Source organism: Caretta caretta, chromosome 7 (genome assembly GCF_965140235.1).
Source record: "Caretta caretta isolate rCarCar2 chromosome 7, rCarCar1.hap1, whole genome shotgun sequence".
Classification (NCBI taxonomy): Eukaryota; Metazoa; Chordata; order Testudines; family Cheloniidae; genus Caretta; species Caretta caretta.
In genome coordinates, this window is record NC_134212.1 from 125,066,152 (window position 1) to 125,091,110 (window position 24,959).

Consider the following 24,959-nt stretch of genomic DNA (forward strand, 5'->3'; position numbering starts at 1 on the left):
TGGTGCTTAGAGTGGTCTGAAAGGAACAGAAACACTTAGCCTTGAACTTTTGTTCTGCTGCTGCTTCTTGTGCCTCTGAGGTACAAAACATACCTGTAAACTTATAATCTATCCAACTGATGCTCGGGGCTTAAAAAAAAAAGACCCAGGCTTCCCGTTCAATAGAGAGACTCGTGGGGTGGGAAATCGGAATATTGCGGTGCCAATGGACAGGTTTTTGGAGACCAGCGTTCCAGGTAGGTTGGCGTGAAACAGTCGCACTCCTCTCACTGCCCCCCTCCCCGCTTTCTCTTCCTCCCTGTCCCCAGAAGACACACAAAGGATCCTGGGCTCCTTCAGCAAGAGGCTGCCCATAGCGATGTGCATCCTGTGTACAAATCCGGAGGAGCAGGGTGACTCCATGAGCAGTAATGGCAAGGGCAAAACGAGTTAAAGGAAGAGCCCCTCAGAGCTACAGAGCGCACTGCGGATAATCAGTTGTTTCCTCCCTGCCCTCCACTGCCGTGCTCCGTACCCGGACAGTCCCTAGTTATTACTGAGAAATAAATAAGTGCCTTTTATGGGCTAGATCATTTATGTCTGCTCACCCTGTGTAAGAGCCCCTGGATTTTGTGAGAGCTGGGGAAGGAATGATTGTGAACTCTACAGAACAGTGGAGGCTCAATGCAAACAAATGGATTACAGCATGCAGCTATGCAAATTGCTTCAGAGCACAGCCCATTTTGCTGAGCATTAATTGCTACACCATGACTGTTGCATAGCAACAACTGCATTTGTACAGCTAACAGCTACTGCCCCTGGATTTCTCTGCCACCCTCAGTGACAAACTGAAAAGAAGGGGGCTGTCCCAGGGAAAGCTAGTAGGTGCTGACAGCATCTGGGTCAGGCCAGGGAATCTACTAGGGCTACCCCGTGTACACGTGAAATTGTGTACACAGCCGTGCCCGTGGAGCCGGATGTGTGACTGGGACAGCAGAGCGAGGCAGGGATTGAGGTGGTGCAGACCAGTAAACTAGTGGAGTGTGTGCAAGAAGGGGTCGCTAAAACATCTAGTGACAGCTCGGCAGGAGTGGCTTCAGAGCTGGAATGACTGGCAGCAATCACTGGTACTGCTGTAACTTTCTGGGGTGAGACTAGTAATCTTAGAGCTGGAGCAGCCCTTTCCCCCACGGAGTCAATCTCTCTGACCATCCCCTTGTTGAGTTCCTGACCCGCTGGCTGGGGCCTGTCCCCAAACAGGGTGATCCTCGCAGACCCACATGAAGCTCCCGTGTTCCCGGCAGATACTCAGTCACTGTGTACTCTGGTAGCAGAGCTGCATTAGCAGGGACTCTCCCTGGCCATAAAAAGAAAAGGAGGACTCGTGGCACCTTAGAGACTAACTAATTTATTTGAGCATGAGCTTTCATGAGCTACAGCTCACTTCATCGGTAGCTTCTCCAGAGACCGCCCTGAAAGGGTGATACGTTCTTTGTGTGCATCCAAGTAGGAAACCCCTGAGCTCCATCCCCAGGGAAAGAGGACAAGTGGGGAAAGATCCTGGAGAGAAGGTCATAGAGGTTAAGGCCAGCAGGGACCATTAGATCATCTAATCTGACCTCCTGTGTAACACAGGCCATTATAATCCACCTCGTCACCCATGTGTTAAGCTCATTAACTTGTTTGGCTAATGCATGTCTTCCAGAGAGTCATCAGTCTGGGTCTGAAGCCACCAAGAGGTGGAGACTCTGCCACTTCCCTCGGGAGTTCATTCCACTGTTAAAAATGTGTGCTGGATTCTTAATTGTTCCTGGCTTCAGCTTCCAGCCCCTGCCTCTTGTTCTGCCTTTCTCTGCTAGATGAAAGAGCCCTCTAATACCCCCAGGAAGGTATTTATACACTGTAAAAAGAAAAGGAGTACTTGTGGCACTTTAGAGACTAACCAATTTATCTGAGCATAAATAAATTGGTTAGTCTCTAAGGTGCCACAAGTACTCCTTTTCTTTTTGCGAATACAGACTAACACGGCTGTTACTCTGAAACCTGTACACTGTAAGCAAGTCATCCATCCACCTTCTTTTTCATACACGAAGCAGGTGAATGATTTCTGTGCAGTAATCTACATAACCTGCCTAAAGGACCCTGGGTGCCTTAAAGAGCCCCCCAAACACCATTTATCCCAAGCGGGTCACATGCCCAGTCTGTTTCATGCACCATCCATGGTTCACAGTGCTGCCAAAACAGATATAAATCAGTGAGGAATGCAGCAAGGTAATGTGGAAACTACTGAGAGCCGCTGTCCTCAGTAGACCCGAGAATGGAAGCAAGTAGCAGCCTGCAGCTCATCTGCACCGTAACGCCTATAACCCTACACTCAGCACTGAAAACTATAGGGGAACCCAAAAGACCGAGTTATCCTGATAGATCTGCTCTGAGGAAGAGGAGAATGTTGCTGCAGGTAATGGAGAGATCTCCACCCGAGTTAACCCTTTGCAGCCCAGGGAGATGAGCCACAGTCAGAGGCAGAACTACTGTTTCCAGCTGAAGAGGGGATGGGTCAGCTGGAGATGAGATATTGAAGGGAATCCCCAGGACTGAAAGTGTTGAACCAGAGAGTTCTGGAGAAAGGATGCCCCGAAACAGCTGAATGGCCCTGGGTGGCTTGGGAGGGGGGCTGTCAGTTTGTTGATGATAAACCACCCCCCTTTATTTATTTCCTTTACAAAATGCAAACGTTTTTTCTCCCTTGTAAATCTTCAAGTTAATGGAACTATGAGTGAACCCCAGTGGTGCCAGCTGAGTTACAGGGGTGTAAATGAGATCAGAATCAGGCCCCCAGCCTGCACACCAGGAATAAAATAAACTACGCAAAAGAAGAAGAGAGAAATGCCCTGTGAGCTGTTAAGAATGGGAGCTTGATACCATCTTAGTGATGCAAGCAGAATGGGGGCTCTGTGGACTTGCTGCTTCCCCACCCTACAGCCCAGAGAGTTATTCAAACTGTGCAAAGGGGATGTAAAATGCCACCCCCTGCCTTGCACACTCACTGCACAAGTCCAGGTTACCGTAAAGCAGGGGAGAATCACCACCTTTCCTTTCCCAGGATTAGGGCTCCCAGATGGCCGTTGAGGACTCATAACCTCGTCCCTGGCAAGAAACTTCAGACCACAACATGCTTTTCCTTATACCAAGCAGATCCAGATAAATCCTGTATCTGCCTAGGGTCTTTCTTCACAAACACCATTGTTTTAACCCCCCCAGACCAATCCTAACAAGGAAGAAGTTCATTGTTCTGCCACTGTAACCACTTCCTGATCCGCCATCATCCCAGCATTCCTTTGAGCATACTTCGCTAATTCCACAGTAGGCAAAGGAGTGTGTCACACAGGTGGGGCTAGTCGGTAGCCACACCCCTGAGTGTGCTATAAATTCAGGCCAGATTGCTGGCCAACTGCTTGAAAATGGCTGCCATTCTCAGAAACTGGGCTTTCAAACAGGTAAAAGAACCCACGCCTCTCCCTTGTGAAATGGCAGTAGGCTTCAGTTGGAGTAAGCACTGCAGAGCCCCTTCTCGCTGAACAGTCAGGCTGAAACCAGCCCTCTCCTCTCTCTAGTTGGGGTTTAAGGCTCGATTTCTCCATTGTTACTCTGCAGACTGGGGGAGGGACAAGCCTGCGTAAGGGATTTGCTCTGATATGCAGGGAAACCAGTTCCTATCCAGAGACCTGGAGAGAGGCCAACGTTGTACCTGCGCCTTTTAGAACGTTGATCCCAGGAATCTGTCTCTCACCAGGGTCAGCAACCCCCTTTCAGGCAGTCACTGAAGGCACAATGGTAAAGGAGAGTAAAACTGTGTGTAGTAAAATGATACCCCTGGCGCTTGTAAAGGGAAGTGACGCCTCTCTACCCTGTTAGATGTTTTCGGAAGGAGCTAAAGCGGTGGCTGAAGGAGACCTACTAAGTGTCATGTAGTCACTCTTTCAAAAGTCTTTGCTAAAGCCCTACACGAAACACTGGTAAGGACCCTTGGTAACCAGGGTGTGAGAGAGGCTTATTATGAATTCAAAGCTGGCTGAGAAATGGGAAGTAAAAAGTAGCCAGTGGTTAATCCTGGGGTGCCCAGGGATCAATTCTTTGAAATATATTAAAGAGCTGGAAGAAGGGGTGAGGAGATATTGAAAAGACTAAGACTGTTCAGCTAGGCAAAGAGACGACTAAGGGGGGATTTAATAGAGGTCTATACAATCATGACTGGTGTGGAGAGAGTAGATAAGGAAGGATGATTTACTCCTCATAACACATGAACCAGGGGTCACCCAATGACATTAACAGGCAGCAGGTTTAAAACAAACACAAGGAAGTGCTTCTCCACACAGCACACAGCCGACTTTGGAACTGTTTGTCAGGGGATGTTGTGAAGGCCAAAAGCATAAGTGGATTCAAAAAAGAACCAGATCGGTTCCTGGAGGACAGGTCCATCAATGGCTATTAGCCAGGGTGAGCAGGGATGCAGCCCCATGCTCTGAGTGTCTCTAGCTTCTGACTACCAGAAGCTGGGAATGGGTGACAGGGGATGGGTCACTGGATGATTCCGTGTTCTGTTCATTCCCTGTGGGGCACCTGGCACTGGCCACTGTTGGAAGACAGGATCCTGGGCTAGATGAACCATTGGCCTAGCCCAGTCTGGCTGTTCTTATGTTCTTAAGGGGTGGGTTGTAAGATGCTGAACTTGTAAATGAAATGATTCTGTGGGGTGGCTGAGACTAGGGAGGAGAGCGAGGAGCTTCAGAAGGATCTAACAAAGTGAGATAACTAGGAAACATGATGGCAGATGAAATCCAGCCTAGACCAGTGCAGAGTCATGCATTCTGGGAAGAGTAGTGTGAGCTGCTTCCACATGGATTGGCCTCAGTATAACATCTTGAGGGTGGGAGTGCAAAAGGGCTTTGAATCTAGCACGTGCAGTCCATTGGGAGTGTTTGCACAGACTCCAGTGGGTTTCGGATCAGACCCAAAGGGTCCCTGGGGAGAGATCACTGAAGACACCAATCCAGTGTTTAGTAGCTGTAGAAAAGGGACTAGGAACCCACAAGTAACTGTGTGATACTCACTGGGGAGTGCTCTTCAGAGCGCTCTCACATAGACCAGACACTCATTGTGTTAGCAACATACTGTATTTTCTAACATGTCCAGTTACTAGCTTGATCTCTTCTTTCCCCATCTCCTACCGTTTGTCTGTCTGTAAGCTCTCTGGTTCAGGAGCATTGCCTTCATGTATGTCAAGAAGGGGCCAAGTGCATTGTGGGCATTATTGAAAATATAATAACGGCAATAGAATTCTAGGATGTATTACAGGAAACATGTATGAATCCTAAGTCTGGAAGGGACTTTGAGAGGTCGTCTAGTCCAGTCCCCTGCACTCATGGCAGGACTAAGTATTATCTGGACGATCCCTGACAATTGTTTGTCCAACCTGCTCTTAAAAAATCTCCAATGAGGGAGATTCCACAACCCCCCTGGGCAATTTATTCCAGGGCTTAACCACCCTGACAGTTAGGAAGTTTTTCCTAAGGTCCAACCTAAACCGCTGCAATTTAAGCCCATTGCTTCTCGTCCTGTCCTCAGAGGTTAACGAGAACAATTTTTCTCCCTTCTCCTTGTAACAGCCTTTTATATACTTGAAACCTGTTCTCATGTCCCCTCTCAGTCTTCTCTTCTCCAGACTAAACAAACCCGTTTTTTCAATCTTCCCTCATAGGTCATGTTTTCTAGACCTTCCATCATTTGTGTTGCTCTTCTCTGGACTTTCTCCAGAGAAGCCATTATTACTGTTCCCTGCCCTTCCCTCGAATCCCGCAGTGAGTGGTGACCACTCAGCCCAAAACAGGATCCAGCAGAAAGAGAGAAGAGCTGGGAACAGTAACAAAATAATGAATGGTGTGTGTGTGGTGGGGGGGAGTTTCCTAAAGCGAGAGGATTAAAAAGACCAGAGCTATTTATTTAGCATGAAAAGGGAATGAGGAAGAAGAGAGAAGCTAATTGCATTATTATTATTATTTATTTTTAATACCGTGGAACCTAGGAGGGCTAGTCAAAACCAGCCCCTGCCCCCATCTAATGGCACTGTGTGGTGCATTTTACAGGACTGACTTACGCAGCCTTCTCTGATCTGAAACCCAGCCATGGTCTGGCAGCCACACTGATTGTTTCACACAGGAGGCGGCGAAGAGCCCAGATCCAGTTGAAATTGTTGGTGGAACTTGGGGAGTGACTTGGCCAGGCTGGGAGGGCTTGGCCATCCATTTTCCATGGGTTGTTAACAATCCCAGGCAGTCGAGCGCCTGAGCACCATGCAGGGATGGTTAGTCTGTAGTGACTGCCTCCCGTCACCAGCCTCGCTTCAGCATTCCCTTAGAGGTCTCCCATGCAAGTACTAATCCAGCCAGTTTAACCCAGGCGTTATGTCACAGGCCTATGTGGTTTGGTTGTAGCTTGGACCGTGGGGAGGGAAGGGGGTTAAATGTGGGGAGTCCAGGATAACAACACACCTTGCCCTCCAAACAGGCAGGGGCTGATAGAGAGAGTCTGGGACTAGCCTGGCACCAGTGGTCCTGATTCACTTCCCGGCTCTGCCAGAGGCTCCCGGTGTGACCCCAGCTGGGCCTGTCGCTGGGCCTGTCTGTAACACAGGGATAGCCTCGCAGGGGTGTTACCCATTACACACTGTGGTGCTCAGCTCCACCTTGGAGCCATGTGAGGAGCCTTCAGGGGAGTGAAAAGAGCTGTGTGATCTTCCCCAGGAAAGACACCTGCATTCTCCAGGGCGCAGCAGGTGTGCTGAGTGGAACCCAGCAGTTCCCTCTTCCCAGAGCTTGCAGGGAGGACCCCGCCCTGGAGGGGGTGGGGGAGTACGGGAACATAGGCAGATGGAAGCAGACCCCAGGTCCCTCTAGCCCAGTGTCATGTCTCTGACAGTGGCCAGCACAGCTGCTGCAGGGGATGGTGTAAGATCTCCTGAGTAGCGGGCAGGGGGAGGGCGGTAATCTGCTCCTCACATTAGGTGTGATCCTGAGTTCTAAAATGAGATACTGAAACATGGTGGGCTAAGGAGCAAAAGGGTCTAACTGTATATACAGGGGGCCATGTGCGTGGAACAATAGTCAACCCTCTGCTTAGTCTGGGGCAGGCCAGCTAGCAGTAGAAGTGACCTTGCTCAGGTTAGCGTAGGGGTAACCTATGTCAGTGCTGGAGAACAGCTGGATCTACATACATGCAGCACTGTCTAGTGGTTGAAGCCATGAGTCCTGGTTCTCCTCCCAGCTCTGCCGAGACTTGCTGTGCTTCCTTCTATAAGTCACCTGCCCTCGCTCTGCCTCAGCATCCTCCTCCATGCTCCCCGCACTCCCAGGAGAAGGGAGCCGGGGGTGGCTGCAGACAGCACAGAACCTACTAGCTCTACAGCGTGTGAGAGGGGTCTGAGCCAGGGGCCCCCAGGGCGGATGTGAGAGCAAGCGTTCCAGGGACGTTCTCGCTGGGTCCAGAGAGCAGGTGCAGAGATGTCAGAGGGGCATTAGTGCAGGGAGGACCAAAGGGGCTAAGAGGTCTGTAGCCACCCCTTGGATTGCGTCCACCAAACTATCATCCAGCCCAGACAGTTAATACCCGAATGTAAAGGGATTGCAGAGGATGCGATGCCTCCATTAGCGCGTGGGCACATCTGTCCTTGGTGTCGGATCAGCTACTAGAAGGCTGGGGGGCGACTTGTTACTTCTAGCTTTTAAAAGGGAGAAAGATGTTAACAAAGAAACTATAGGCCACTTCCCCTCGCATCTGACCCCGGAGATGTGCTGGAGACCAGGCTCGTTCGAAGGAATGGGTGGAAATTCAAAGAGCTGTAATTGGGAACTAGCATGGCTTTAATACTACACTGTCAAAGACTAGGACAAACATTAATAAGCCTTTAACCTCACCCCTGGTTAATCCTAACGAGTTGTCTCTGTGCAGCAGGTAAGTATGGTCACCCCCATCTTAGAGATGGCTAGAGACAAGAGGAGTGTGTAGGACGATGATCATCTAGCCGTAGGACCCCAGAAGTCCATGGTTCTTGGGCTGGGCTTGGACAGCAGCCCTGTAAATGGCACAGCAAGTGTATGCAATGGGAGTAAACCAAAGGTGGTTGTCAATGGCAATGAGCTGCAGTGGAGAACTCGCCCATGGGGCAGGGTGTCTCGGAGGCTGGTGTTTGTCGGTTTGTTCATGGCCTCGTTCAGGCGTCATCCTGCAGAATGGCCACAACTTGAAATCTTCCCTTTCCAATTGTGGGAGTGGGGTTGGGGGTATGTCCCAGCTGACAGACCAAAGTGAAATGCAAGTCTGGATCTGAACGTGCATGGAAGATAAGTGTCAATCTCCACGAGTGGTCAGAGTGAGCTGCCAAACATATAGTAATAGGCCCCTTTCTCTGGCAAACAGATAAAGCTTTGCCTTCCTGGGTGGATTGCTTTATGTGCACCCCTGGCTAAGTATCAAGGGCGCTAAGGCCAGTTGCCATGTGAGAAAATATACTGCTAAGGGGGAGGAGAAGGGTTTCTGTAGGTTTTACAACACAAATTCTCTGTCCTCTGCTTTGCTGACTGTTTCTCTCTTTGTCTCTCTAGTGAGGATACAGCGGAGACAATAGCAATAGACCCTAACAATCAGCCGAAGTCTCCCCTGGAAAAGTTTATGGTCCGACTGTGTACACATCACCAGAAGCAATTCATTCGTGTGCTAAACGACATATACACGGAAGTACAGCCAGACTGCGAGGGCCGGCCGTTACATGAATCCGAAAACATGGATGCAGCTACATGCAGCTCTGGTTGTAGCCAGCAAAGCACTGAAAATTGGAAGAAGTCTGCTCCCTGTTCTGAACTGAAGCCTCTTACTTCCTCAGACTCGGACAGAGACCCAGTGGGTCTTCATAGCCCTCTGCGTGCCGCAGGGCAACCCTTGGAGCAGCACACAGAGGTGAAATCCATGGACAGAACAGAGAATTTCAGTACTGCTTTCAAAAGAGACTTCTCTGAACTCTCCGCTACGAGAACTAGTTCTGTTAGTCCAAAGGATAGTTCCACCCAAGGATACCTCACCACTTCGAACTCTTCCTCACTGCACTTCCATCCTGGCACCAGGAGCCCGGAAGGACAAACCACTGGACAGGAGCAAGAGGCTGGTGTCAGAAAGTGTGAGGATGACAAAGACCAGATCCAAGGCAAGAGCTTAGCAGACAGCTACATTGCTGTAAAAGTGGCCCATGTGAACGGCAGTGAGGACAGCTCAGAGAGCTGCCTGGGATCTCAGAAGAACTCTTTCAAAGCTTTACCAGAAGAGGGTTGGGATTCAGGGTTTCCAGTGAATTCTCCTAGAAGAGCTGACAAAGAGAACGCTTTACAGTGCAGCTCCAAAGCATCTTTGCACCAGGATTTAGAAACAAATGAAGAAGATGCAAGACCAAAGCAAGAAAACCATCTCCATACCCTGGGAAAGACTAAGGGGGGCTTCCACACACATCCTGGCGACAAGAATCCGTGTGAGCGTTCCAAAGACGGGTGGATGGCCCCTGTACCAGTGATACACAAAGCCTCCAGTGGGCGCTCAAGAGCTAAAACAGGGTCCTCGTCCGTCAAAACAGCTCGGAAGAACAAAAGGGCGTCGGGACTGAGAATAAATGACTATGACAACCAATGTGACGTTGTCTACATCAGCCAGCCAATAACTGAATGCCACCTGGAGAGCCAGCGGTCAGTGTCGTCCCGGAGGACAGCTCGGAAGAGCACCCGCGGGTATTATTTCAATGGTGAGTGCTGCGAGCTGCCAACTGTCCGCACGCTGGTGAGAAGCTCCCGAGTGGAAGAGAGAGGAAATGGTCCGGCCCTGAGGACGGAAGCATTAGTGGGCTCTAAGCAGAGCCCGGCACTCTCTGGAGGTGAGCCTTCAGCGGCAGCCCAAGAGGCTGACAAAAGAGCTTCCTTCAGGCTCCTGTCCAAAGGGGCTCCCCCCAGCAGAGAAGCTAACGAGAGAGCAGAAAAGGAGCCCAGCGAGGGCGGCTCACTGAAGTCAAGAGAAGCTGCTTACACTGAGCCACTGCTGGCTCTGTCTGCTCCCTCCTGCCCTGACACTGCTCTAGCCGTCGGCCCCTCTGCTGCTGAAGGAAGTGAGGAGAGGATGTGCCAGACGCTGGAAGACGTGGAGGCTAATGTTCTCCAGCAAGCTAACAGTGGTGCTGACCTCTCCAGGGGCTGTGGGCCCACAGAAGACAGCAGCAGGGAGGCTGCAGATTTGACATCTCTTTCTCCGCCAGAAGCTGCTAGTAGGGAGGAAGCTTCTCCATGCTCAGAAATACAAGCTATTCCGGCGCCTCCTGCCAGCCTGGACCCCACTCCTCCTTTGCAGCTTCCTACCACCGTGGACCTAGTGCTTCCTACCGGTGCAGACTTGGTGCACCATGCAGAGCCTCCTTCCAGCATGGACCCTGAGCCTCCTGCTGGACTAGACCTGGAGCTGGCTGGGGCACTTCCTGGAGAGCCCCCAACTAGTACAGACCTGGAGCTTCCTGCCACGCCCCCTGCCAGCATGGACCTGGATCCTCCCATGCAGCCCCCTGCTAGTTTGGAGGCCGAGCCCCCTGCTAGTTTGGAGGCCGAGCCCCCTGCTAGCTTGCAGCCTGCTGATGTGAGCAAAAGCATTCCTGCTGACCCAGAAGCTGACGTCAGGGAGATGCAGGAAGGCCCACCTGAGCCAGGGGAGACCATGCCAACTATTGCAGAGCTCAGTGGAATCTTGGCAGGTGAGACTGCACCAGACAGCAGCAGGCTGTGTGAGAGAGAGAACGGCAATGGCGAAATGCCACCAGGACCTGACACTTCAGAAACGGATGGCAAGGGGACCGTCTTGTCCAAAGAAAACCCAGAGAAGAAGCAAAAGAAAGGCAGGAGAGTGCATGTAGCATCAGACCGGCGTCTCCGCAGCCAGCAATTCCAGCCACCCACAGAAGGCAGAGCTGAAAAGTCCGGTTCTTCCACCTCTCTGCAGCTTCCTTGTCTTCAGATTAAGCTTTCTAAAAGTCCCGGTGCAAAGCGTTTTAAGAGGGAGGTGCACCTTGGTGGAGCAGCATCCGTGTGCTTCCCAAAGGATTGCTTCCACAAAACACTGCTGAAGAACATCCAGGGCCCAGGCACTGGGAGTGTCCTGGAGAGAGAGCCCATGCAGCAGGGAGGAGACGAAAATGGCATTACTACTAGGCAAACTTACAAAAGCATGTTGGCAAAAGATGGTGCAGCAGAGAGAGAAGGGTCATCGAAAGATGCCCCCCCTGCTAACGTCAGCCATAGTAAGTCAGGGGAGATGCTTGAGATCTGTGTAGAGGCTAATTCTGATAAGAGAAGTGTTCTCCTTCCTAGGGAAAGTGGAACAGGTGTACAGGATGCAGAGCAATCGGATGAGAAACCAGGTGATGTGGAGAACCCAGACAATGCTGTAGATGCTGGAAAGGTACAGTATAAAGATCCGACTGATTCGCCTACAGGTCCCAGTAGTAAAAGTGGAAGCAAACACCTCCCATCAAAGACTTGGAAGCATAAAAAGTTGGCCCACCCAGTTTACAACTTGAGACACACCGCTACCCCTGTGGACACTGCAAAAAAGAATATTCCAGGAATGGAAGTTTTGCAAGCAAATCAAAACCAGAAGGAAGAACGCAGTTCAGGGAACAAAGACCCCATAGATTTGAAGGAGGTGGACACAGTGGCTGAGGACAAACCAAAGTTTGTGGAGTGGTGTGCTGAGGAAGAGAATCAGGAACTTATTGCTGACTTTAATGCCCAGTATGTGAAAGTTCAGAAAGGATGGATTCAGCTGGAAAAAGAAGCACAGCCAGCCCCCAAAGCAAAGAACAAAGCTGACAAGCTGAAAGAGATTTGGAAAAGCAAGAAAAGAACCCGGAAATGTAGAGCGGCTCTTGAAGTTCAAAAGCTTTCCCCTGTCCAGATGCTGTTTATGAAAGCCTTCAAGTTGTCCAACATTTGCCGGTGGTTCTTGGAGACAACTGAAACCAGGTCACTAGTCATTGTGAAGAAACTCAATACCCGTCTCCCAGGAGACGTTCCCCCCATTAAGATCCCCCTGCAGAAGTATTGCTCTTCCAGCCTATATCCCAGCTCGCTGCAAGCTGAACGCTTAAAAAAACACCTCAAGAAATTTGCTGCAACTACCCCTGCTAAAAATAACTTGAAGAATCAAAAGTTATGGGCCAGGCTTCGGGAGAACGCTGATAGTACGGAGCCCGAGGAAGCTGCCAGTCCCAACCAGATGCCTCCTTGTGAGGCTAGCTCAGAAGAAGCTGGTGAAGACAGAAACATGCAGCCCCCTCCAAGTCTGCCAACGCAGGCCAGCACTAGGATCCTGCGGAAATACTCCAATCTGAGGGGCAAACTACGAGCCCAGCACCGCCTGGCAAAGAATGAGAGAAAGGGAGACAGTGCAGCTGATCATCCTTCAGTGGAAAGTAAGCAAAGCCGGAAGAGTGTCTGCATCAACCCACTGATGTCTCCAAAGCTGGCCTTGCAAGTCAAAGCAGATGTGTTTCCTGCTAAGTCCATGCGAGCGGAAGCAGCAGTGAAGGGAAGAAAAGGGAAAAGCAGGTCCCAGGAGGACTCCTTGCCCAAAGCTGACCCTCAGTCAGGCAGGAAGAAGAGAACGCTGCGGGAGAAGAGCACTGTACCAGAGCTGTCTCGCTCCTCCAGTAAAGACCGCCTTCCAGCTAAAAAGGGCAGCAAAGTAAAACATTCCGAGGTTCCCCCGAAAACTCCTGCTACCAGAAAGCAGGCTGCCATGGAAAGAAGCAATAAGCTCGAGAAAAAGGTATCTTCGAAAGAGAAGAGAGTCCCAAAAAGGCAGCTTGGCAAAGGCAGGCTCCCCATCCCCAAAGTCAAAGAGAACCCCGTCAAAAGAGCTGCAGCCCCGCCCAGCCAGGAAGGGCTCACAAAATCTGCAAAGCCGAAACTGAGGAGGGAGCCCTCTACCAGGTCACAGAAAGCAGCTGAGCAGAAGCCCAGCAGTGGGAAAACTCTGACAAGGTCTATGAAGAAAATTCAAGAGAGCAGCACGTCCCAGGGCAAGAGAAAGTTAAGGGCAAAAGTTGACTGTGCACACAGCAAGCGAACACGACTGGATGCAGAATAACCAAGAGAATGGCAGCCATGTAAACCTGTTGTACAGTAGTAACCCTTGATCATGCATTAACTAAAGCTGCTTTTATAAGCTCTAGCAAGCCTTTAAAAATCCACAGCTAAAGGATTACACCCGTGATTTTAGGCGTCAGAAGGTGTGTCTCAGACAGAGAGGAGAGCTGTCTGTCTCCACTGTTGAGGAGGGAAGTTCCTGCAATTCGAATGTTCCTTGGGTTTTAAGCTTGGAACCAGGCAGTTTTAGTTAAAAGTACAGTGCCTTATTTATCATTTTTAAACCAATAAATAAAAAAGCTAGTCTGTGTGATTTGGAGGCTTGCATTTTATACTTGATGCACAAGCACTTGTACTGTAGCAGAAAGGAAACCACCTTCATGCACATAAAGTAGCTTTCAGCAGCCTTTTGAGGGGCGTGCACACAAACCCTTCCCTTTGCATTAAACATCCTGACTGTTTGGTTGTGAGTGACCTTGGAAGCAAAACCAAAAGCATTTTTCTTCTAGCCAGAGAGGGAAGGGGTAATTGGTCATTACTCTGTTCATTAGCAGCAGGTGGTGGGCTAGACAGTTGGTAACTGTTTCAAGATATTAATTGTTGGCCACTTGTGTATAATTTATGGTCTTTAGGGTTAGACAGCTATTTCTACTCTGCTGCTTCTTAAGCCTTGAGGTAGTGTGGTCTGATCAAAACCGACGTGGCAAAGGGGTTACTGCTTGGAATATACTGCTTGGCGAGTCCTGTAGCATCTCCCGCTGTTTGCAGGCACAGTGGGCTGAACTCATCCTTGGGGGTCTCCAGTACATCAGGGATGAATCAGTCCCACTGTGTCTGACTGTTGGGCAAAACGCCCTCTCCGATCAGCATTTTGTTTCATAGCACCTCTCCATGGGGAGTTCTACTTTCTCTGACAGTAGCTTTTCACTCATAATCGGGTATTTTCCTTCCTGTGAAAAGCCAGGGCAGATTTCCACTCGTTATTTAGTCAGTCTGTGTGAAAGGGAAATCTTTAGCCTCCCCACATTGTCTCCCCCACTCCCACAGAACACCTGTATTTTAAGGCAAAATTTTTAATGTTGTCTTTGAATAATGCTGAGATTTAAAGTATCCGATTCTTTTTTTTATTAACTTCAATCTCATTTTAAAATAAAATGAAGCTGTTTTGGTTCCTGCCAGTGTTGTGGTGTGCTGTAGAGTCTAGGATCGGATAGTTCTCCTCACTGTCAGAACAGCCCGGGCAGTGTGTACACCCTGCCTTGCACTGGCTTGCAAACATATCCTTGAGGGTCGAATCAACACAAACCATGCACTGCTTAAAGGTCAAGCAATAGTTTCCAGTGGAGAAACACTAAGAGTAACAGCTGATACACAGTAAAACCTATTAGAAATGCAAATAATCATATTCCCACAGCACACATTGGCGGTGGAGCTAATTGGGGTGAGGGTGGGGAGTTTTATATTGAAAATTCCCCCCTCCCCCTTGTGTAAGCAGCTGTAAGATGATGGCGTCAGCTCCCACTCTGTGCCTAAGTTTAAAAGCTCAAGGCCAGCCATTTTATTTCAAAAGCTCCACTTCAAGCCGGTACAAAAGAAGGGCTGTTTGCACAAGTTTCTAAGCAAACTTCCTTCCATTCACTACGTTCAACACCTGAAATCTGATTGTGAAGGCTCTGAAATCTCCTGACCTTTGGAGAATAGCTTCCAGCCGCCATTGTCCTAGCAAGATCTGAATATACATGCATATCTTTGTTACGCTAGGCCCTCCCCTCAGAGAGCTGTACTGCCTGCAGAGAAAAGCATGCCTTTTGGGGTGTGCAGCGGGCTGCGTTGCGGAGGAATTGATTTTCACGGTTAGCGTTGAACCTCAGATACCAAAGCTCATTATTGGAGGCAGAAAGTGGATAATTAATTGTCTTTAATCTCTTGCTGGATCCATTTAGGACAGGGGATGAAACTAAGCGTTGGGGACTCCACGGCACTCTTTTTCCAGTGCAGTAGTTCGCTCCCCATGCTCTGGAGAGTGCCGTGTGCTGAGACGGGCGGGCACCCGCAACGGGGGTGCTGCAGCCACAGCCCAGGGTCAGGTGGGCTTGGAAATCACTGACCTTTAAGGAGCTGTTATTTTTTAAATCATGCTGAATAAAGAAAATGCTGGACAGTTATTTTGTGGCTGCCAGCCCTGTACAGGTTAATATGAAGTTATCGATGACTTTAATTTTCCTGTGCATATTAAATATGTCAGGCATTGCAACAGAACAGATCTAAAGGAATTTAAGGAGAGGGGGACTGTGCCTGCCGGTGAAGGATTGGTCCTCAGCTGTTACAGGGGAACGCTGGCTCTTTTTTTTTTTTTTTTTAATTCTGATCTAGAATCTTCTTGTTTTCTGTAGTCTGGACTGCTTTCATAAAGAAACACTGTGTGTGTGTGTGTGTGTGTGTGCACACGCCCGTGTGCAAGGACCTCTGTTGTCTGTGCGCTATCCAACTTCATGCCAATAAACCCTTTACCCTCCCTATCATTTTTCTCATGAATGCCAGCATGTAAAGAAAAGTTGGTAGGTTCTGTGGGGTTTGAATTTCAGAGCTTTCTGCTAGTCACGTGTAGCCGTCACAACCCGCCAGGAACTGTAGGCTCGTTTAATGTCCAGCTTCAGGCTGGGGAGTGACAGAAATAGGAGAACAAGAGTGAGCTGAAATAGCGCTTCTGGACAGCGGAGTGCTGCAGCTTGCCTGTTAGGTCTCCAAGGCTAGCTGCACGTGCGTGCACCGTGGCCATGATGGGCGGGCTCGAGGGCATGGTTCTAGGCCTGACGGTTCCCGCGGCAGCTTGTCACTGGTTCAGGTCAGCTCGCTGTCTGCCCTGCCTTTGGCCTCGTGTCCCTTTCTACGGGAGAAGGAAGCATTTGCCCAGCAGACTTTTGAGGGCACTGCTTGACGTTGCCCAGGGGCCTGGCTACATTACTCGTGGCATATCTGGATTAGAGTCTGACTGGGGCGAGAGACTGGCCAGTGTGCCCGTCCTGCAAATGGGGCAGCCATGCCCACCTGCCAGTGGTGTCCAGCTAGGACACAGTCACTGGAAACAGGGGAGACTCTCGCCCCAGGCAGCTACATAAAGAAAAGAAAATCTTCCTGTCTCCCCTGCAGGCCCCTGCCTGTGTCCTTTCACCTCCCCTTCGTGTGTGTGTGTGTGTGTGTGTGTGTGTGTGTTCAGTGCTGAGAGGTTTAAAAGAAGGCAGCCCAGAACTCAGAGCACTAAGCCCTGCCGGGGTACACAGGACTCAGCAGTGCCGCTGGGGCAGCTGAAGGCAACACTGCTGTGCCATGCCTCACCGGGCGGGGCGTGTTGCTGCTGTGGGCAGAGGGGTCGGATACACACAGCTCAGCACAGGCTAGGAGTACGGGTGTTTGTCACGTGGGTCCAAGCAGCTCCTAGACCTAGAGCCTGTGTCCGAAGGTGTTACAGGAAATGTTGGTGTCCCCCAACAGATATGAAGTGCTCAAAGCAGGGGCCCGATCCAACGCCCAGAGGAGGCAGTGGAAAGACGCCCTTTGCTTTTAGTGGGAGCTGGATTATCGGCAGTGTGTTAATCAGGAGTTGTACATATTGTGTTTAATGTGGGAGTGTCTAGCTCTAGCCTGTAGGGACAGTGTAGGGGAAGGGAGGGGAGGGCTAGTGGACTGTGTGTATGGGTGGGTGTGTGCACACGTTTGTGTCTGTAGAAATCAGGAGAGAGGCTGCAAAAGGAATTTCAGGTCTTTCAGCTGCAAAGCAAACCCTATTTATTTATTTATTTATTTGAGAGTGAGACTGGGATGCGGTGGGTCAAAGCCCTGCGTATAGTCGGTGAAACACGGAGCCAGGCAGGCTGCTGTGCCTCGAAGGTTGCCCTGAGCGGCTGGCGGGGCCCAGGACTGTTCCACACCTTCGGAAGGGCCAGGCTGCACCGTTCCAGCATTGATGTAACCTTCCTGGGGCCTCTCCTATGGCAGCTCCCGTCCCCGTGCCAGTCAGGGCCCGCAGCTGGCTTTCTTGCTGCATTAACCCGACAGATGCTGCCCTCATGGGAGGGGTGTGGGGCAGACGTTACCGTTTGCCGCAGCCGCCCCACGCTGGTTCATTTGGAAGCTTTCAGTCGTTTGGGTACCCTCAGTGCTAACTGTGTGAGTCTGAGAATGTAAACCCTCCGGCTCAGAGCGAGCTGCTGCCCCCCCACAACAGCTCGCAGCTATTTACCAGCAAGCATTTGCCCCCAGCACCTGCTCGCTCTCCTCTGAACCTCACGCTCACTCCCAGCACATCTGAATCACAAGCAAGCAGCCCCGACACGAACGCAGCCAGAGCTCTCCGCCACCATTCCCAGACACAGCTCCCACTCTGGCTCTGCAGCCTGGCCATGTGGGCCTGCGTGCCTGGAGCAGCCTGTCTGCAGAGCGACTAGGCCCCAGCTCTTCCTCAGGGCCTAGGCAGCCTGGCTGGCTGCAGGCCTGGGAACCCTGACCCAGCCAGGAGGCCCCTTCGCCCTCTCCTCTCTCACCCAGCTCAAAGGCCCGGAGTTGGACTTCAGCAGCTCGCCGATGGAGCTGTTGTGCTGACTCAGCGCACCACCTAAGCTGTCCCTCTCGGCCCTGGCCGGAGACGCTGTAGGGGCTAGCCCCATGGACTGAGCTGGGCATTGGAGCGGGGCCTGGAGCAGCCCCACCTCCCGCATGCACGTTCTTGTGGAAGGGAAGGCCAGTGAAACCCTGGGCGTTCTCTGCCAGCACACCCAGGGGCTGATGGCAGGGAGGGGTTACGGGGGGACCTGGCCTGTGAGGAAGTGGCCATGACAGGACTACAGGCCACCCAACGCTGTGGACCCTTCAGTCATGGCCAAGCAGTTAGCCTTTGGGCGGAGACAGCAGCATCCCCTTGCTGGTCCCTGAGCTGCAGACAGTCCTCTTAACCGGCAGAGTCGCTGTCCACATGGGCTGTGTGGGCTTTTAGGGCATGGAAATCCCACAGGGCATTCTCAGTCCCCATTGCTATGGACTCCTGCTACGGCTCAGTGCTCGGGGGGAGACACACAAACGTGCACGCTCCCCTGTCCACCTCTCCTGGGTCGCTGGGCGCAAGCTGACGTGTACACCTGTAGTCACCACAGCTTCCAAAGTGCAGAGTCGAGCTCGTCGTCCTGGGCACTGGGCTCTGGCTTTCTTTGGCAATTCTGAGGCAGGGACGAATTAGAAACCGCAGGGTCTGTTTTTTCCTGTGGGGCAGAGCTGTGTGGGCAGCCAGGCCTCAGGTGTTAGCCTCTTTTTCCCCCCGGCCATCTTTGCATTACACTGTTCCTCATCTCCCCTCGGCGCAGGCCTGTAATGTACTGTTGTGGGCTGGAGATCGGACATGCACCCAGATGATACTGTACAGAACCTGTCTGCTGTTGTTAATTAGGTGCATGTGCTCCTCCTATCTACTCTGCGCAGCCTGACGGTGCGCGTGGGTGGGCTGGCAGTGAGCTTTCTGCAGCCACCAGCTTCAAATTCCTGCAGCATTCCCAGAGTGAAGACACGAGGAGCTGGAGCCGATGTTGGTTAATGGATGATGATAAGCAGTGTGTTTTACTGCCTTCATTCCATGCCTGGCCTGGCCTGCGCTCTCCTCTCACATCTGCGGTAAGGCCACTCTCAGCTCTCCAGCCTTGGGACTCCTCATCTTAACGGCCTGCTCTTCCATCTTCCCGAAACCCCACCATCTGGCCTCTGCAGAAAGCTGCGGCTGCCACAAGGACACGTCACCCCCAGCTTCAAACACCACCCTGACTCTCCTTAGGTTGGGATCCATCACAAAATCACCATCCTGGGGTTCACTAAAAAACACCCTCTTCGGCTGGCCCCAGACCTTCTCCTGGACCTTTCCTGTTAGTCTAGCACTGGCCTCCCTCGCTTTCCAACTCCCTTCAGATGAACTCAATACTTCTCTGCAACCCCATCCATCTGGAACAGCCTCCCAGGACATTTCCACCACATCAACTGGCCAGTTTTGGTCACATCTCCTCTTTAAATACATCTTCTCTGGCTAGCCCTCCTATTGTTCTCCCTTTCCAATTGGGTTCAATTTATTCACCATGCAGTGTCTTCAGCCCCACTGCATCTGTAACGTAGCATCTTACAGGGAACGGCTTGGTTTGCAGTGTGGGTGACATGCACTTTGCTGAATTCAAGTGAGATTTGTCCTGCATGTTTACATCAGACCCCAAAGCACCGCTAGGGCTCTGAACGGCTTCCAACAGCTGCTCCTAGCTGGGAGATGGTCCCTGGTAGGGAGCGTCTCCCCCGGCAGGGGTGGGGTATCTGTGTGTACACCTCTCCCCCCCCCCACTCTAAGGTTTACTGTGTAAAGAATAGTATTGCTCTGTTCAGACACCTCCCCCCAAGCCACTTCGGTAGCACCGATTTACCAGGAATTTTTGGAAAGAGCTGCCAGTCGTGTGGTAACAGGACCAAACTTTCCCTACTGTCGTGTTTTGTCCTGGAAACCTCCTGAGGCAAAATCTTTTCCTGCTGTTCCCTGGCTGTCCCATGTTTGATGGGATGGAGATTGTCTTCGGCCCCCAAGTATCTTTGCACCTTTGGCAGGTGAACAAGGCCCAGGACCTGCCCAAATTTCAGCTCTTTGTCCTGGTAGATTGAACGATTGGAATTACTGTCAGTTGTGAGAGCTCTGTCACCACCCCTGGGTGCAGCTGTGAGGAATTAAAACAATCGGAAAAGGACGGGACCTCGTTTGTGCTGAGCTGTTTTTATTGCTGGTAGTGGAAGGTCCGTTTCCTGTCCCCAGTGACGCATGGCACGCTCACCTAAAGGAGCCAGCCACACATGGGGCCAAGCCATGAAAACCAAGGCAGAGAATGGGTCACTGCCCCACTGAGTTACATTCTCCTCGTCACTGGCTCCTCCCAGTCTGAACGTCCCAGCCCAATTTACTGATTGTGCAGTATGTCCAAAACGGGCTGGACCCAGCTGCCTTTGATGCCAGCGCATCCGCACACCCGAACGCAGGCATCCGCATGCAGCACACCCCAACGCAGGCAGGGCCTCCCGGAGGCTGACCGTAGAAAGTCCTGGCTTTGTGCCGCTCGGAGCTCTGCAAACCAGGGGCGCTTAGTTGGGCCCAGCCCTTTGCTCAGCATGATGTCCCTGTGCTGCTCGTCCGCTTCCCTTTGCTGAGCCTTTAGCTTGGGGTTGTGACATGAGTCATCTGGGCTAAGATGTTCTCAGGAGCTGTAGTCTGCATTGTGATCATCCCTAGGGTTGGAAGACATTATGGTCTCCCCCGTCTCACCATATTGGACTTCCCCTCATTCAAGAGCACGTCCGTCACCTTCCTTTTAGGCCGGGGGCCAGGGTGTTGGGTGTGTCTCTGGGCACGTTGGCAGTTTCCAGGTCCCGGCAGTCTGAGAACTTGAGTTGCAAGGTTTTGATGGCCTCTGTTGACCCTTTCAGCACATAGAAACCAACCACAACTGGAGGGACCAAGTGTCTGAGGGTAAGAGTACCTCTCTATATGAATGACCGGTGCTGGGTAAAGTAGCCAGGAGCTAGCCATTGAAACGTGGAGCTCCTTGATAAGCTTTTGGGGCAGGCTGAGGCATTTCCTCCCACTTGGAGTTCACAAAAACTAGGCTTGTAAATAGTTTTTATATTTATTTTGTGTTCTTTCTGCAGCTCAGTGTTCCGAGGGCCGGTGCGTGGCCGCAGAGGGCCATTGCCTCGCATTGGACTCAGCTCAAGGCAAGCACCAGGCCAGTGTCCTGTGCTGGAGTGGGATGATTTTTTTTTAATGATGCAACATTAAAAAGTCAAAGCATTAAATATTTTTCTTCATCTCATTTTTTAAAACTGGTCGTAGGTAGTCGGCAGGACCTGGCCGCCTCACCTGGCCAGCTGGGCTCTGGGTTCAGTAGGCCTTGGCACCATAAGCAATAAGATTCTTAGTAATAAGTTCAAGTCAGTAAAACTGAGTCTCCAGGGGCCGTGGAGGGGGTGGGGAATCTTGCTGCAGATTGGCTTGCCTTTGCATGGGGACCTTGTAGCTTAGAATCACCGTTTATGGTTCTGTGTGCACTGTCTCCTTATGAGAGGGAATCACGAACCTGGTGGCGGGGCTGGACCCGACACAAGCTGGGGGAGTCCAGGGAGGAAAGCTGGCAACGGGCTTGTTTTCCAGTGGGCATCTGACTGCGGCAAAGCCCCTGATTATTTTAGGAATCCCCTAAAATGGCCAGGACAGACCAAGCTACTTATTAGCCTGTTGCAACTTAGGACCTCTTAACTAACGTCCCCATCTTGGGTCTGCTCTTCTGATTGTGGAGAACGTAATTCCACAGGCACAGAGGAGGTGACCTGCCCGCCGGGTTCTTGTGTTGTGCTGATGTTCTTAAGGCATTTAGCCAGACTTCCTCTTGACCTGCCCAGGATGGCTCCCAAATGTCCCCTGGCTCTTTGCTAGTAGCTTTTGTTCTAGGGTTTTGTATTTATAAATGTGTTTAGAATTTTTTTCACTCTTTTTGTCCTTGATGTACTTCTTGGTTCTAGCCCCCAGGCAGAGCAAACCTAGCCCCCAAGCTGTCTGCAGTGGTGCATAGGAGTTAGGTTGGATCGTCTCGTGCTTCTATTCATTTAACTTCTGATCTTTTAGACAGTGGAATCTTATGAAAGCTCCCAAACTTTTGTTTCCTGAGATTGGTTTTCTTGGTTACATAGGACTCTCCCCCGTGCCCCTCAAACTTCCTCCTTCGGGACATTGTAGAAACCAGTAATTTTCCCTTTTAAAGTGTTTGTCAACTTTGAAATGGTAGTTCCTTTTTAATAACAAAAATGTTTTTCTGAATCTACATCTGCTACCCTTGTAGAACTTTGTAGTTTCCCCATGACACTGATATGAGACGCCCAGGACCATACAAGTCCCCTGCCACCCCCTGTCTGGTACTGTATGTATGAGCCTAACCAATGTGAACTTTAGAAAAGAGCTATGAGAACTGCAGGCTGGTGACTGTCTAGGTTTGAGGATCTGGCTTGGATCTGCATTTCCGTTCTGTTCTGGGTATTAGGAAATACTTCAGCACGACTGGAGAAAATGAAATGTCTGCTGTGAATTGCGGGTCGGAAGTGTTGAACAAGGTTTTCATTTGCTAATGTTTACATACCTCACCTGAAGAACCTTGGAAAGTGTATATAACAAAATAGAATTATATTGAGTTGCTTTAAAACAATACATAGAGCTATAAGAACTGGAGTGATCTGAATTGTGTCTCAAGTCTCTGAATAGTGACATTGTGAACTCTGTGTTCCTGTGTTTTATTTCCTGTTCAACTCTGGGAGAAGTTGTGTTCTTGTTACTGGTTAAACTCCTTCAGGATTCCCACCACCTTGTTTTCTTTCATTCCTTAGACATTGTTGATAACGACCCAACGAGCTTTCTAAAGGTCCTTATTTTATTGCAGCTTATTAAACTTCCCTTTGATATCGAAGCCTGCTTGGTGTGGTAACTGGGGGGTAAGTGGATGGGTCTGGTGGGTGTCAAGTCTCTTCAAGTTCCTGACTCCTAGCAGCTGCAGAAAAAAATCACCCAGCTCTCCTGCTTTTCTGCTGGTGCTACCCCCTCAGCCATGTGTCCCCCCCTCGCCCAGGCTGTGGGAGCTGGGCGTGGTGCTGGTTCCATGGGGCGAATGGCACAGGACGTGCCTGGGGCCCAGCCAAGACCACAGCAATGGCAGGCAATCCCTGAATCACCAGCAAAGTCCAATGTAACCCCCGTGTGAGTGGGGCCTCCTTCCCAAGGACATGCCAGGCCCCTGCCAGCGGCTTCTCAATAGAGCACACGGGGCGCGAGCACGGGGGTTTTTAAACACGTGGAACATGTGTTCCCTCCGCGTGGAACATGAAGAACATGTGTTCCTGGCGTGGAACAGCCAGGGGCTGCCGTCAGCGAGCAGAGCGTCTCTCCAATCCCACTCCAGCCTGGACCCAGCCAAGCCCTACCCTGACCCTTCGGTGCTGGCAAAATGGCTGGTGGCCCTGTGCTGACACAGGGTGGGAGCTGGGAGTGTCCAACCAGGGGCAGGATATTGGTGCAGCCGTGAAACCCCCGCGAGGCGCGCAGCCCTGCCTGGAGGACTCACCAATTCCAAGGGTTGCTATATGGGGAATAGGGCCCGGCGCGGGTGGGTGCTGCAGGCCCACAGCCATTGGCATTCGCATTAGGCCCTGCCTAGCTCACGGCTGGGCCAGCGGGAGTCTCAGGGCCCAGGCTCCTGCTCTCGGCTTGGCCCTGCACCCAGGGAGTCTCTGCGGGGCCCAGCTCCAGCACCCGCCCTCTGTGACTGGGGCTGTCCTGCTGGGAGCCTGCATGGTCCTCCCATGAGTCATCTTCCCATGGCCCCCTCTTGCAGCATGTCATCAGGCTCTGACTCCCGAGCCTTGGGCCCCCCGGCCCCTACACCAGCAGGGGCAGGTGCGAGGGGTTGCTGCACCTGGCTCACCCCAGCTACTCCTGTCTCATGCTGCTGCTCTTGGTTTCTGCTCCCAGCACCACCCCTCGTCCCTGTGCCCCTGGGGGTAGGGGCTGTTTTGTGACATGTGTCCCTGGAGCCTTCTGTGGCTCTGGATGTCCCTAGTCCTCTCACCCCAGCCCCGTGTTTGAGTGGGACCCACATCCCGGCCAGCGTGTCTGGGCTGCCCACAGGCTGCGCACTGCCGGTGCCGTGCGCCGAGGACGCGGCCCGTGGAAAGCGCTGGGGACTGGGCAGTGTTCCACATGGAGCTGCGGGCTGCAGCGGGACGGGTCCCGGGTGGGGATCCCAGCTCCAAGGGTGCCTAAACTGGGCCAGGGCACGCCCTTTCCATGGCGCTGGCGGGCGTCCTGGGACAGGGGACCGGCCCGGTGCTGCTAGCAGGAAAGATGAGACCAGCCGGCATCGCGGAAGGAATAAATGTCATGTTCACGTGGAAGACAAAGCGACAAGATCACACAGCTTCTAAAACAATACGGCCTCTGCTAGACACGGCCACGCAGGGCGCCTCCCTGGCCCGGCTCAACCCCGCAGCTCGACGCGTGAAAAACAAACAGGCAACCAGAGCCGTGGGCCTTCGGCAGCGGTGCCGCAGTGGCCACCGAGCCGGCCTGGGCTTGCCCTGAACGTATAAAAATACTGTAACAAACTGAAATACAAATATATATTAGAATCTGTAAGTATTCTGTATAAAGAGATACTTTAGAGGTTAGCTTACAATGAGCAACAGAAAATGACCCCAGCCTTGGCAGCGGGCGAAACACGGCGCGGCCCTGCCAGGCTCTGCAGCGGGCAGCCGGAGGGCTCAGGACACGGGGGTGGGTTGCTTGGTCGGGGGAGAAGCCAGCAGCAATTAAAGCTCTTGACAGAACTTGCTGCAAACTGCCCTGGTGCCCCGGGGCGGGGTGAGCGATGGGGCCCAGGCAAACGGCAGCTGGCACCCATGACCTGGAGCAGCCAGCCCGTGGTGTCTGGTACATTGGTGTAGAACTGCCTGGGGGGGCAGCTCAATGAGCCAGGGACCAGCCACCCCCAGGGCGAGAGGAGCCCGGGCTGAAACGGGGACAGGTGCAGAAGTGGGAAAGCAGCAGGGGTGCGTCTCAGGAGCAATGGCCCCCAGCTGGGGGACCGGGCAGGGGAGCTGTGCTGGCAGCAAGGTGAGTGCCTGGCCTGGGGTCTCTCCACTCACCTTGCAAAGCCCCCA

General features: G+C 51.8%; 1 protein-coding gene across 1 annotated transcript; it reads left to right on the top strand.

Moving 5' to 3' along the window:
- Positions 1-91: 91 nt before the first annotated feature.
- Positions 92-22,714, top strand: LOC142068308 (uncharacterized). Its single transcript, XM_048857234.2, has 2 exons — positions 92-236; positions 8,637-22,714. Exon 2 carries the CDS (start codon positions 8,704-8,706, stop codon positions 13,198-13,200), a length of 4,497 nt encoding a protein of 1,498 aa, XP_048713191.2. The 5' UTR covers positions 92-236; positions 8,637-8,703; the 3' UTR covers positions 13,201-22,714.
- Positions 22,715-24,959: the final 2,245 nt, after the last annotated feature.

Bases quoted from the DNA above. Each gene is read 5' to 3' on its own strand.
- LOC142068308 (XM_048857234.2), top strand. From the start codon at position 8,704: ATGGTCCGACTGTGTACACATCACCAGAAGCAATTCATTCGTGTGCTA.